At 42.1% G+C, this 14,447-nt stretch overlaps 2 protein-coding genes across 2 annotated transcripts; one reads left to right on the forward strand and one right to left on the reverse strand.

The window, feature by feature from the left end:
- Window positions 1-1,332: 1,332 nt before the first annotated feature.
- On the reverse strand, window positions 1,333-6,179 carry LOC133105570 (protein kinase C delta type-like). The gene is made up of 9 exons (XM_061215755.1): window positions 5,908-6,179; window positions 5,349-5,526; window positions 5,022-5,192; window positions 4,737-4,828; window positions 4,230-4,292; window positions 3,788-3,926; window positions 3,502-3,690; window positions 3,199-3,327; window positions 1,333-1,509 (listed from the first exon to the last, which is right to left on the reverse strand). The coding sequence occupies exons 1-9, from the start codon at window positions 6,177-6,179 to the stop codon at window positions 1,333-1,335; spliced, it is 1,410 nt and encodes a 469-aa protein (XP_061071739.1).
- A 3,299-nt stretch (window positions 6,180-9,478) lies between these two features.
- snapc1b (small nuclear RNA activating complex, polypeptide 1b) lies at window positions 9,479-14,118 on the forward strand. Its single transcript, XM_061256886.1, has 10 exons — window positions 9,479-9,762; window positions 10,137-10,296; window positions 10,490-10,630; window positions 10,807-10,911; window positions 11,273-11,428; window positions 11,771-11,839; window positions 12,071-12,133; window positions 12,705-12,837; window positions 13,500-13,571; window positions 13,821-14,118. Exons 1-10 carry the CDS (start codon window positions 9,632-9,634, stop codon window positions 13,853-13,855), a joined length of 1,065 nt encoding a protein of 354 aa, XP_061112870.1. The 5' UTR covers window positions 9,479-9,631; the 3' UTR covers window positions 13,856-14,118.
- Window positions 14,119-14,447: the final 329 nt, after the last annotated feature.

Here is a 14,447-nt window from a genome sequence, read left to right on the forward strand (position 1 = left end):
TGTACAAAAGGGAACTAATTCCAACATACAGTGCATCCGGAAAGTATTCACAGCGCTTCACTTTTTCCACATTTTGTTATGTTACAGCCCTATTCCAAAATGGAATAAATTCATTTTTTTCCTCAAAATTCTACACACAACACTCCATAATGACAACATGAAAGGAGTTTTTTTGAAATTTTTGCAAATTTATTAAAAATAAAAAACTAAGAAATCACATGTACATAAGTATTCACAGCCTTTGCTCAATACTTTGTTGATGCACCTTTGGCAGCAATTACAGCCTCAAGTCTTTTTGAATATGATGCCACAAGCTTGGCACACCTATCTTTGGGCAGTTTCGCCCATTCCTCTTTGCAGCACCTCTCAAGCTCCATCAGGTTGGATGTGGAGCGTCGGTGCACAGCCATTTTCAGATCTCTCCAGAGATGTTCAATCAGATTCAAGTCTGGGCTCTGGCTGGGCCACTCAAGGACATTCACTGTGCTCATTGGGACCTTCAAAGCAGCAGAACTTTTTCTGTACCCTTCCCCAGATTTGTGCCTTGAGACAATCCTGTCTCAGAGGTCTACAGACAATTCCTTTGACTTCATGCTTGGTTTGTGCTCCGACATGCACTGTCAACTGTGGGACCTTATATAGACAGGTGTGTGCCTTTCCGAATCATGTCCAATCAACTGAATTTACCACAGGTGGACTCCAATTAAGCTGTAGAAACATCTCAAGGTTGATCAGTGGAAACAGGATGCATCTGAGCTCAATTTTGAGCTTCATGGCAAAGGCTGTGAATACTTATGTACATGTGATTTCTTAGTTTTTTATTTTGAATAAATTAGAATTTTGGAATAAGGCTGTAACATAACAAAATGTGGAAAAAGTGAAGCGCTGTGAATACTTTCCGGATGCACTGTAGTTCACCCGATATGGATGCAACTGAAATTAAAGGTAACAGTCTGCTCCTCAACCACATATTCATCATTTTGTTCTAAATCCAATATGCTGAAGTACAGAGCCAAAATACTTACTGACTGTACTGTATGCTTTTAGTTGTCCAAAAGTAAGTTAACAGATGACTGACAGGTGTTAACATAAAAGAGCAGTGAGTGTATAGTTTTGGATTCGGCCTGTTTTAATTACACTGCATTTTTCAGAAGACATACACCATCATGAAGACTATAAACTAACTATGGTTGAAAAACAACTCATTTCTGAGCTGAGAGGACAGAATAATTGATTAAGGATAGCACAGAAACTGGGTATATCAAGTACAGCTATTTGGCAAGAAATAAACCCCCGTTGTAAATTAAAGCCATGAAACAACAATCAGTGACATCACCCGTAATCTCCAGACTGCAGATAAAATGGGCTGAAAAACCTTGGATTCATGGATGAGAAGTCTGCAAAAGCAGATTGATCCATGGGGCCAATGTTGCGGCTGTCGCCCCAGGACACCTTAGGTGTCTCATTCAGGAGCTCCTCATCAAAATATCTGCAGTCTTTGGGGTTCGTCTGTGATTGACAAAAAAGAGATATCAGTCAGGAACCAGAGGTAGAGATTAATGATGCATGCTGGGAGCACATAATGGCAGGATGTCCTATCTGCCCTAACAGCCTCACTACCTGTACATTTACAGTTTAGCATAGAAGTATCTGAGCTGGCCTGTCCCTCTTTTATGCATTCTATGAGTTGACAGTCTCTGAACTCAATATATTGTTCTGTCAGCTTTCTAGTACAAACCTTAAGAGCCATTTTTACTATTAAGTACAAGTAAAGGTCGTCTCACATATAGTGGGAGCAATAATTATTTGATCCCTTGCTGATTTTGTAGGTTTTCCCACTTACAAAGAATGGAACTGTGTAGAATTTTAATCATAGGTACATTTTGACATTGAGAGACAGAATATCACAAAATAATCCACAATAACAACATCATATAATTTTTATTAATTTAATATCATATTTTCACATGAAATAAGTATTTGATCCATAGAACAATAGGACTTAATACTTTGTTGGCAAGTACGTTGTTGTTGGTCAGACGTTTGTTGTAGTTTTTCACCAGGTATGCACAGATCTTGGGAGGGATTTTGGTCCACTCCTTTTTACAGATCCTCTCCAAATCCTTAAGGTTCCGAGGCTGTCGCTTGGCAACTCGAAGCTTCAGCTCCCTCCACAGATTTCCGATGGGATTTAGGTCTTGTCATGTTGGAAGACCCATCCACGACCCATTTTCAGTGCTCTCACTGAGGGAAGGAGGTTGTCACCCAAAATTTCCTGGTACATGGCCCCATTCATCCTCCCCTCGATACGGTGAAGTCGTCCTGTCCCCTTAGCTGAGAAACACCCCCAAAGCATAAGGTTTCCACCTCCATGCTTCACAGTGGGGATGGTGTTCTTGGGGTTGTACTCAGCATTTCTCTTCCTCCAAACACGGCGAGTTGAGTTGATGCCAAATAGCTCTATTTTGGTGTCATCTGACCACATCACCTTCTCCCCAAGCCTCCTCTGGATCATCCAGGTGTTCTTTGGCAAACTTCAGATGGGCCTGTACATGTGCCTTCTTCAGCAGAGGAACCTTGCGCGCGCAGCAGGATTTTAATCCTTCATGGTGTAGTGTGTTACTGATGGTTCTCTTCGTGACTGTGGTCCCAACTGCCTTCAGGTCATTAACAAGCTCCCCCTGTGTAGTACTGGGCTGATCCCTGACCTTTCTCATGATCATTGATATCCCACGAGGCGAGATCTTGCGTGGAGCCCCAGACCAAGGGAGATTGGCGGTGACTTTGTGTTTCTTCCATTTTCTAATAATTGCTCCAACAGTTGTTAACTTCTCACCAAGCTGCTTGCTTATTTTCTTGTAGCCCATCCCAGCCTTGTGCAGGTCTACAATTTTGTCCCTGATGTCCTTAGACAGCTCCTTTGTCTTGGATCAAATACTTATTTCATGCAATAATACAATAGTAAATTTAGATGGTGTTATTGTGGATTATTTTGTGATATTCTGTCTCTCAATGTTAAAATGTACCTATGAGTAAAATACTACACAGTTCCATTCTTTGTAAGTGGGCAAACCTACAAAATCAGCAAGGGATCAAATAATTATTGCTCCCACTGTACACTTAATCTTATAGTACTGGACATGTCCATTGGTATATTATCAGCACATAAACATCACGACCCAGCAGATGGTACTGTACCAATTCAGGCTTAAATGGGGGCTCCATCTCTCTTCTTTCAAGCTTTGCCCAATCTATGGACTCAAAGAATGGGTGTTCCCTAATGTTTCCAAATGTGCCCAGCCTGTGGTTGGGGTCTTTCTCCAATAGCTGTGGGAATAAAAGGAATATCAGAGTGATGGCAACATGGGCAGAACAGTGCAGTAAACTGGCAAAAACAGCAATGTGCAGCTGGCCTCTACTAATTACTGACTATTGAGCTATTATTGGTAGATAGGCCCAACATTGACTTTGAAGGACAGACTGGATGTCACACATAGATACCTTTTCCATAATATCCTTTGACTCCTGGTTGATCCAGTTGGGATATTTAGGAATGTCCATACAGACAGACACGTAGACCTCCTTTTTATTAGCCCCATGAAAAGGACGCAAGTCAGTCAACATTTCGAAGAGCAGGACCCCAAATGACCACCAGTCCACAGGGGAAAAGTATTGTTGTCCCAGGATTATCTGTGCATGAGATGGATACATTTAGGGACTGTGTCATTGGCAGCATCAAGGCATTATACCACTGACAGCCCCGAACCTCCACCTTCTGGTCCCATACCTCCGGTGCAATATAATGTGGTGTCCCACAGAAAGTTTTAGCACGCTCATCACCAAGCATATTTAGTTTGCTCAGCCCAAAGTCCACAATTTTGATGTGCCCATCTCGATCCAGCATTACATTTTCTGGTTTCAGATCTCTGAGGGAGGAGAGGATGATAAAGAGAAACTGAGATGAGCACTTGGGGTTTCATTGGCAATCATGGAATGCATTCACATTCATAACAGAGATGACAAAGAAGTGCTCATTTGTAACTTGGAATTCAATTTGACCTTTTCACAGATGTAAATGTTTTAAATAAACACATGGAGATGCATTTAGTCCCTGACCCCATCACACAGAACCCTCTTGAGTTGTGGACACAATGAAACACAACTCACTGGCAGACCTGAGCTTGAGTAAAGTAGTACAACTTCCAGCAGATGGAACAAAAGTGTTTTACCGATATATGACTCCATTTCTGTGGAGAAATTGAAGCCCACATATCATCTCAGCAGCATAAAATCTAAGAGAGAGAGAGAGTAAGAAAGGGGAAAAGAACAGTAAGCCATAGACAAGAAAGTCAAGAGCATTTTACAATGTGGCATTTGATTAGAGACCTGAACAATTCATAGAGACAGACTGGTCTCCTCTAAACACTGAGCTCACTAAAAAGTGCAAGGCTAAGTAATGCAACCGAGGAAAGGTGCAGAGGATTGAGGATTTAGCATTAGCTCAATGCAAAATAACATTAAACTACATGTAACACTTTCATCTGAGAGTCAAATCAGTCTTGGAGTGGCAGTCACATTGTATAGATTATGGTCAATGAGCAAATAAGACATTACTATGACAACTGACAATACTGACAGCTGACAACTGAGAACCAAAACGCTGATTGACCCTGGATGGCCCTCCCTTCTTTAACCAACCTGGAATAGTGGCAAGCGCAAAGCTGCTTGGTACTCACTGTGTACTGATTAGGTCAAAGCATCCAATCTGTTCTTTGTGGAAAAACAGGTCTCCCCCATTCAGATATTCCATCACAAAGAACAACGTATCCTAATGACAGAAATAGCATTGTCATTTATGATGTTGAAAACCTGTCTAACCTTTAATTATGGTATGGAGAGCGAAGAAGTGGGTTTGGTAGCCACTTTGATATGGGAAATGGAATACAGATGGATAAAAGGAAGGTTTTTTTTTTTTTTATTGAGAGGTGGAGTAAAACTGTTGGAAAGGGAGGTGGTTTTACCGAAGTTTGAAATGTGAAGTACAAATGGCCAAGGAATGGGCTTCCTGCAGCTAACGTCAGCACACTCTTTTCAGACATCAAGTACTGGATGCCATGAGCCAGGACTTTGCCTTTATTGAGGGCTTTGATTGAAAAGTACACTCCACTTCCTTTGAATTCGGCCAGCATGACCTGGACAAAGGGAGAACAAGGAAAGAGCAGAAGCAGACGGATGGAAACGGACAAGAGAGATAGAGAGGAGTATAAGTTTAAGCCAGCTCTTTAAGAATCATTCATTATATATAGCTCAAACAGAGACAGAACCAGTAGCAGATAATCAGATCCTACCTTGCCAAAATAACCCCTGCCCAACACTTTGTGTAACACAAAGTTCTCTAAGGCCATGCTATCATCACAGTGGGGAGCGGTGGGATTCATTCCTAGCTCACTGTGGGTCTGCCACGTCTCCTCTTCCCAATCTGATTGGGAGTCTGCAGCTGTTTCGTCTTGGATAAAGTCTAGGTCCCTTTGGAGGTTGATGAAAATGTCATCCAGATTAGGTTCAAACTCATCTACCGAGGTATTCCGCTCATACAGAATGTGAGATGCTGCGTTTTCTATTTCTGTTTGGATCCAGGTGTCACTTTGATTTTGGACTTGCTCTTTCCAATCTGATTGGGAGTCTGCAGCTGTTTCCTCCTGGATAAAGTCTAGGTCCCTTTGGAGGTTGATGAAAATGTAATCCAGATTAGGTTCAAACTCATCTAACAATATATTCCGCTGATACAGAATGCGAGATACTGCATTTTCTATTTCTGTTTGGATCCAGGTGTCACTTTGATTTAGAACTTTCTCATCCTCTTCTCTCAACTTCTTCTGTTCAGCTTTTTCTTCCAGTCCGACTTGCCATTGAGCAAACCAGTCCTGAAGGTCCCTTTGGATCTCGATGGATGTTTCATACAGGTCGTGTTGAACCTTGTCAACTGGTACTTCCAGGTGACGCTGAATGTGGGAATCCAGTCTCTTCAGGTCTTCTTGGATCCAGGCCACTGTGTCATCTAGGTCACGTTGGATCCAGGTTGGGAGTTCATCAAAGTGAGCTTGGATCTGCAGATGCTTTCCTGCCAGGCTTTGCATCCTTCCGGCAACAAAGTCATCCAGGTCCCTTTTGATCGTCATGGTAAGTTCTTCAAAGTCCTGCTGAATTTTACAGACTGGTATTTCCAAGTCACGTTGAACGAGCTCCATGTTTTCCATGTCTGTTTGTGTTCTGGCTGCTGTTTCTTCCAGGTCACGTTGTATCTGGGCTGTCAGCATCTCCAGATTAACACTGCCCCTGTTCTCCTGATCATGGTGAGTGACTGTTCCTCTTCCTCCTCGTCCCAACTGCAGGTAGTGTTTTTCTGCGGTTTCAGAATGGCTGCTGTGTTCTCTGAGAGGCTGCTCCCACTTCGGCTGAGAGCCTTGACACTAAAGGAAGGAGAGCAAAGATGCACTTGCACTAAACATGCTTGTGAATATTACCATTTAGGCTACAAACATACAGGGCTCATCAGCTACTCAAATGAGGTAAAACACTAAAAGTTGCCCTGGTGTGAAATCAGAAAATCAGTCAACACCTTAATCATTATATCTATAATAGTAGTGCTGCATTATAATAGTAAATTAATGCAGTAATGGGGCGACATGGCTCAGGCAGTAAGGGCAGTTGTCTGGCAGTCGGAGGGTTGCCGGTTCGATCCCCTGCCCGGGCTGTGTTGAAGTGTCCCTGAGCAAGGCACCTAACCCCCAAATGCTCCTGATGAGCTGGTCGGCGCCTTGCATGGCAGCCAATTGCCGTCAGTGTGTGAGTGTGTGTATTAATGGGTGAATGAGAAGCATCAATTGTACAGCGCTTTGGATAAAGGCGCTATATAAATTCCAACCATTTAACCAATAGTCATTATGAAATTTGGCCTGCTTTTCTTTAGTATTTTTTGCTAATGACTTTTGTTAATGTAAGTGGATGCACGTTTTGCAGCATGTTTGGGGCTCTTAAATATGACCAGCAATAAAGGTAAAAATACTAAAAATTTAAAAATGCTTTATTTTCACATTCAGTATCTATCATCAGAAAAATATTTTTCCTTCTTCTTGTTGTTTTTTTTTTGGGGGGTTTTTGTTTTTGTTTTTAAAGCTGCAGCCATGGTTTCGATTGAACTAATTTGGTGTTCTAGAGAATAATTCAGGGGCCCTTTTTAAGGTACATTTCAAGGTCAGTTTAGCCTCAGCATCATTACAGACCAAAGGCTTAGTAAATTCTGATTATTCCAGAATTTGTAATCATTTGAGCCAATAAAATGTTTTTTTTCCATGGGTACATTCAAATGACATGTTTTCCTGACTTAATTTTTCAAAACTATTTACAAAAAAATTCCCGTTTGGGAAATTTTAATCCCCTTTAATATATCTGCTTTAGAAGCAAAGGGACTGAATGAAAAACAACTTAACAAGTCTAAAAAGAGAAGATAACTTACCAGAAATCATCTGAAAAAATGCATCGTAATTATTCTAAATTCAACAACTCAAAATGGCACTTAAAATCGCATGTAAAGTCTATGAATCAATATGATGTTCTGATACATTGCCTTGAGTATTTACCTTTAAATATGGGTGCAAAGTTTACTGATGTCACAATAGTAGCGACATAATGTCAACATTCTGAGCACTTGTGATGTCAGCACTTTTGTGCTTATATTTGAATGGTTAGCTAATTTGTAAGATTAGGTTCTGTTTCCTACTATTTTTCTCCTCATTGTCATGGCGATGTCTTGTCATGGAATTTCCATAGCAACGAAAGACTAATGGCAAACCTCTCTATCTACTTCATTAAAGAAAATCTATTTTGATAAAATAATCAATGAGTGTTTCTTCAGTAAACATGTCATTTTGCCAGGATTACATGCATATGTTGATAATCTTTTGGTAGGGTAAGTGGCAATGTCAAGTGCCACATTACCTCTTTTAACCCACTGTTTTTCCCCTGAGAGCACTGCTCTTACCTGATAACTTTGGCAACATATGCCAGAGTCTGGGATGATGACAGTATTTACATTAACAAAAAAAAACTTGGCTCGTCAATTCAATTATAATATATTCTTTCATTTTATTTTATTTTTGAAAAAATGACTTTAGTAATTTGAAGGGTACAAGTGTACCATTGTGACAAAAGTATCAAACCCTATGAGGAATTATTCATGGCACACACAGAATTTACAAAAAGCACTTTTTAATTTAATAGTCTTATTATTGGAGTACTTGTGATGTCAGCACTTTTGGGCTTATATTTGAATGGTTCATTTGTAAAATTACAGTTAGGTTCCAGTCCCTACTATTTTTCTCCTGGTTGTCATGGTGATGTCTTGTCATGGAATTTCCATAGCAACGAATGACAAATTGGAAACTACTCAATCAACTTAATTTGAGAAAATTGTTTCTGATTAAAGCGTCAATTTTTAGTTCTTCAGTAAACATTTCATGTTGTCAGGATGTTTTGGTAGGGAAAGTGGCAATATTATGTGCCACATTAACCCTTTTAACCCAATGTTCTTCCCTGTTTGCAATGTTCTTAAATAAAGCCTTATGACTGTGGTAACACACACCAGAGACTGGGATGATGACAATATTTACATAAACATAAAAAACATAAAAAGGGTTTGACCCCTTCAGCCCAACTTGGCTTGTCATTTCAATTTTATGTATTGATTTATTTAATAAATGAACTTAATTATTTACCACTAGGGGGCTGCGGGTAAGGGACAGTAATGGACTTTCGAAATGTCTGTAGGCCGAAAGACTGCACAGATAGTGGTAGCAATGGCTTCAGTGTCCACAAACTTGAAATTGGTTCCAGAGACACGTTAACAAGTAATTTGATGAAATCAGACCCAGCACCAAATATGAAAATATGAGCACTTTATTTAAAACACCGGTCCTGGACGGCTGGTCTGCGAGCTGGTTTTTGTTCCAACCAATTGGCTTAATTAATTTTTCTGGCAGCTCTAGAAATGATGTTGGCTCACTCCTGTACTTAAACAGAGTAAAATCTGCAGCTGTAGCTGGTGCACATACAAATCTCTGATCAAGACATTTTTCAAGATAGAAAAATAATACTCAATCAGTGTTTAATGCATACATGTATTTGAAAATAGGCTACTTCAAATATGTATTTACATGCATTTATTTTCAAATACAGAAATGCGCAGGTATTTGTATTTGCACCAGGTCTGTTTCACAGTCTTCCGTTTGCAAGGGATAATAAGAAACGGAACAATGGTGCGAATACGACAAAATATTTTGACATTTTATGCTATGGTTCACTGTATGCAGTATGTTTATATGAATCATAATTTATACTGTCCGAATAAAACGACATGTCACAAGGCTACAACTAAAACGCCTTTTTTGGCCGTTGCTGCTTCTCGTAGCTTACTCGCAACACGGAAGTTTACGAACTACGTTAGTCAGTCGTATGGTCATGCTGGTTGTAGCCCATGGCGGTAGCAAAGCGTAACTTGTTTAACTTAAGTTTATATCGTAAGTTCGTTTTTACATAATCGTAATATTGTGGCTGCAAACTAGGTTACGGAAAAATGGATTACTTCATTGAGCCAGTAAAATCAGACTGCGAAGATATACTGAGCAGATTTCAGAGGACTGAATCGGTGCGATACGAGGAATTCGCGACCATCTGGAGAAAAATGGACTTCCCCAGTATATTTTAGTAAGTTTTGGATTCTTTGAATGCATTACAGTTTTTAGTGGTGATTTTAAAAATAATTTACATTGCATTCATGGTATGGAATAAAATACTGCTTGCCTTAAGTTGAACATAGGGTAAGTTAGGTAATGCTCGTATGCATGAAGCAAAAGCGTTTCAGTCTTCATGGTATACCCACAGAAGGAGTATGCAACGATTTACTTTATTCCTATGTTTCGTTCGTAGATGCAATCAACTGTCAACGTAAATCGTATGGGCGGTGTTTATTTGTTTATAGCCTCCCGCCAGCGATGCATGGAGTATTCATCTACATTAGCCACATTCTGATTGCCTGTATTGTAACCTATTACAAACGTTTGTTCTCTCTTCGTTTCCAGTGGAAAGATGCCAGCGAATGAGACGAGAGCCTTCTGCCGTTTAGTCCTGACCACTGCCTATCCGTTCCTCCTACCTCCGTACAATTTCCAGATTCGAGTTGGCGGACTGTATTTGCTGTACGGCTTATATAACACACAACTTGCCGTACCTAAGGAAAAGGTAGGGCTAATTATCCGCCTATGCAATCCATGCACATTCAGTAAATATCAGCAATTCATAAAATGTTTTGACATTTCACTTCTGTTTATGTGGCTGTGGTTGTTGCTTCAAAATGTTTTGCTCTTAAGTCATCCTGTTCATGTCAATTTTATGGCGAAAGGCACAAGCCTGTTTTTGTGCTTCTTGTTTTCAGATTAGCATTGCTCTGAAGGACTGGGAAAACATAATGAAGTTCCTGCAGGACGCTTTGAGTTCTCAGCACTATGACGTCTGCTACATCTTCAGACAGCTCATCTCTGATAAAGCCTTTTACTTCGCTGCCATGCCCAAACAGGTATGTCACAAGCACTCGCAAGATCAGCAGTACGCCACTCAATGTGTTTCCAGGTTCTGCCTGGTTCTGGACAAACAGGCGTGACGGGACCTCTTGGGTTAATATAACTGTAATATTATTGCTGCCCCGCTCAGCAGTTTGGCACAACCCACGAGACTCTTGTGTGTCCCTTGCAGCTGATCTTCCAGGTGAAGAGGAAGCCCAAGAGGCAGGTCGTGTGCGAGGAGTTTCGGGATCGGCCGGCGCGTGTGAAGGAGCTCATCACCTCAGACACCCTGGAGGTGAGGCCGATTCCCTGGCTTCCGAACAACCTCCCTACCCCTAAACACACACGCGTCACCACTTTTCATCATTGTTCTACCCTGGTGCAAGGCCTACTGAGGATTTCTGTCATATTCTCAACCGTGTCACAATAAATGGCAAAGGGCTTCTGTAAATGATCTGAAGGGAATAGATCAACTCTGTAGATCTACTGCCTTCAGATATCAGTGATGAAAATGGATTCATATGCATGGGCAGAGAGCACAGTGGTTGGTGGTTGCAGTAGAGCCATATTTTCATTACGGAGATTGTGAAGCTGTGTGTTGCTGAGTCACCGTGTTTAGTTTATTTTGCTTACTTGGTTCAATGTGTTGGGTGCAGGAGATTATGAATGTGCAGGAACACTATGAGAAGCTGAAGGCAGCCATCTCTGCGACCCCTGGCCAGCCAGACCCAGCAATCAGCCTGATTAACAAGGACCTGGGAACAAGCCTGCAAAACACAGTGACTGGGTACCAGAAATGGCTAGATGGGATGGTAAGTGAAGTGTGAGTGTGTGCGAGTGTGCCATCATCTCTCACAGCTTAAAAGGGGGATAAAGTTAGGAGAAAAGCTGTTTGCAAAGCATTGTGGTTTATATCCACCTTTCCAGTGACCACAGTTGTCCACTAGATTTCACAGTGCATTGCGGGACATTTTTAGTGCCATAAAATGTGAGTAAAATTTGATTTGTGAATTCAGACACTAGGACAAGATGGCTGACTGCCAATATAGTTTACTCTTCAGTGAATAGTGAGCCATTTTGACCTGTTTTGTGACCATGTCTGCTATTGTCTTTCATTCTGCTGTACTGTGTATGATGGTGTGTTCTGTGTTTAGGCAGGTAAGAAGAATGAATCTGGAGATGCAGTTGCTGATCCTGGTGAAGGAACTTCTCAGCAGGGTGAAGTGAGTGGTTCTTATCTCAATCCTTGATCAAGTAGCTCAGCACTCAAATTATAGGTGGTTATCAGTTCAAATTAGAGGAGCTGGTAATTATTCATTTTCATAAACATAACTACTTGTTTTCATCCCTTACTTTAGACTACAGATTGCAATAATGATCTTCTCCATCTTAAATGCAAGGTGGCACTGCTAACAAAACTCACAGCCTAATCGTCTTTCCTGTTGTTTCTCCAGTCTTCTCGAAGAGCAGAACTGTTGGCATCCATCAAATCCAAATCTTATGGCCAGTTAGTGGAGGTATGTGTTTTTAAAAATATTAGAGTATGTTGCATGTGTTTATGCTGTGTCATGTGTGCATTATTTATCAACTTTTCCTTCTGAGTTCTGCGCTTTACAGCTTGATAAAGCAGCTTGATACAGCAGTGTGGCTGAATACCTCCAGCGGGATTTATTTCTATGGCCATGAGTGCTGTGTGTTTATTTCCTGGCAGAACTTTTTATCTGCTCTTTGCTGATGGAAAGATTCAAGTAATGGGTACAAATTTATGTCTCTGCGACCATGTATCAGATCATTTTTCATTTTAATTCCATATTTTCAGTGAGGGTCATCTACTATTACACTTGGCATATGTCAGAGTATCAGTATATCAGTATTTCAATGTATTGATGTTTTAAATAATAGAGGTATCTCTATATATTTTCCCTTTGAAATTGAGCATTTTCAACTGGTGCTTTTAGGCCTTATATCAAATTCCAAATTCAGAGAGAGAGACACTGCAGACAAACTTATTTGCAGCTAGTGCTGGTATGATGTATTAGTAATATGAAATGTTATTATCGAGTGTAATAAATGCCCTCTCCTTCACAGGCGTCTAAGTCCCGGCGGCACCGGCAGGTGGAGATGGACCCGTTGGCCTCAGAGGCGGAGCGCAGCCATGAGCCAACTCGGAAGAGGATGCCGTCTCTGAAAGCTAGGACCAAGAAGAACCTGCTCAGCAAAGGCAGGCTCACCGCCTACTACTGCACACACTGGAACCTACAGGCATCACCCACCCACACTGGCATCACCCACACACACTGGCACCACCCGCACACACTGGCACCACCCGCACACACTGGCATCACCCACACACACTGGCACCACCCGCACACACGAGCACCACCCGCACACACAGGCACCACCTGCACACACTGGCACCACCCGCACACACTGGCACCACCCGCACACATAGGCACCACCCACACACACTGGCACCACCCGCACACATAGGCACCACCCACACACACAGGCATCACCCACACACACTGGCACCACCCACACACACTGGCACCACCCACACACACTGGCACCACCCGCACACACGAGCACCACCCGCACACACTGGCACCACCCGCACACATAGGCACCACCCACACACACAGGCATCACCCACACACACTGGCATCACCCACACACACTGGCACCACCCACACACACTGGCACCACCCGCACACACTGGCACCACCCGCACACACGGGCACCTACACACACGGGCCCCCTCACACATGGGCCCCCTCACACATGGGCCCCCTCACACATGGGCCCCCTCACACATGGGCACCTACACACGGGCATTCTCAGAGGAGTCTGACCAGTATGCTTATTTATGTCTCTGTCTCGCAGGAAATTTGAAACAGGAAATTCTGGAGGCTACCAAGCAGTGGCGTCTCAGCGTCACTGAAGAGGACAAATCAGGTAGGCCCAAGCAGCTGAGGGACACGTGGTTGGATGGCGTAGAAGTTTGTGGAAATTATTCCTTGTCTTGCTTATCCTGGCAGTGTGTGCCTGTCTTAATTATTTAATTTGATAAAAACTGCCACAGCTGTAGCCCTGTAGCCCTAATAATAAAAATATTATTATTATTATTATTATTATTATAAAAATAATAATAATAATAATAATGGAAAAAAGTTTAAATAGATATTTTGTCCTCATTTCATCCAGAGAGACCAAGACAGAAAGCACGATTCAAATACTAAAGCCTGAGAAGTGGAAGAAGAGGATGCTGAAGAAGGGCCATGCTTTCCAGATGAAAGCTTCAGTTTAAGATGAGGAGAACTCAGAGGGCAAGCGGTGTCTGAGTTTTTGTCTGGTTGGACGTCTCACAGGAAGCAGCTTGACCATTCCTATGCTGATTCGTTGACAGAGTTCTCAATATTAAGGACAGAAGTCAAAACAGGACCTGCACATGTACTATAGAGTTTATTTATTTATCGTTTGTTATTGAACACCGTTTTAACCATTGTTTTCCATGGATTTTTTCTGATATGGAGTGTCCAGTTGTATTTCTGGGCCGGTCTCTCTGAGACGATGCCCTCTGAGTTCTGGAGGGCCCAGACGGGGATACACTCGGTCCCGGTGGGGATACCCTCTCCCCGGCTGCGGCCTGCTGCTTCTTCCTGCTCTGCAGTCGTCCGGTGCATGTCGCGATCGTGGACAATCCCACACACCGAAACTCTTCCCACCGTGACTGCACTATCCACTACAGAGTGCTGTATCCACTACTCTGCAGGGGGGTTGATTTTATACCAGACTATGGTGCTCATGCACACACAGTCCCAGTGTCTTTAA

Source organism: Conger conger, chromosome 1 (genome assembly GCF_963514075.1).
Source record: "Conger conger chromosome 1, fConCon1.1, whole genome shotgun sequence".
NCBI lineage: Eukaryota > Metazoa > Chordata > Actinopteri > Anguilliformes > Congridae > Conger > Conger conger.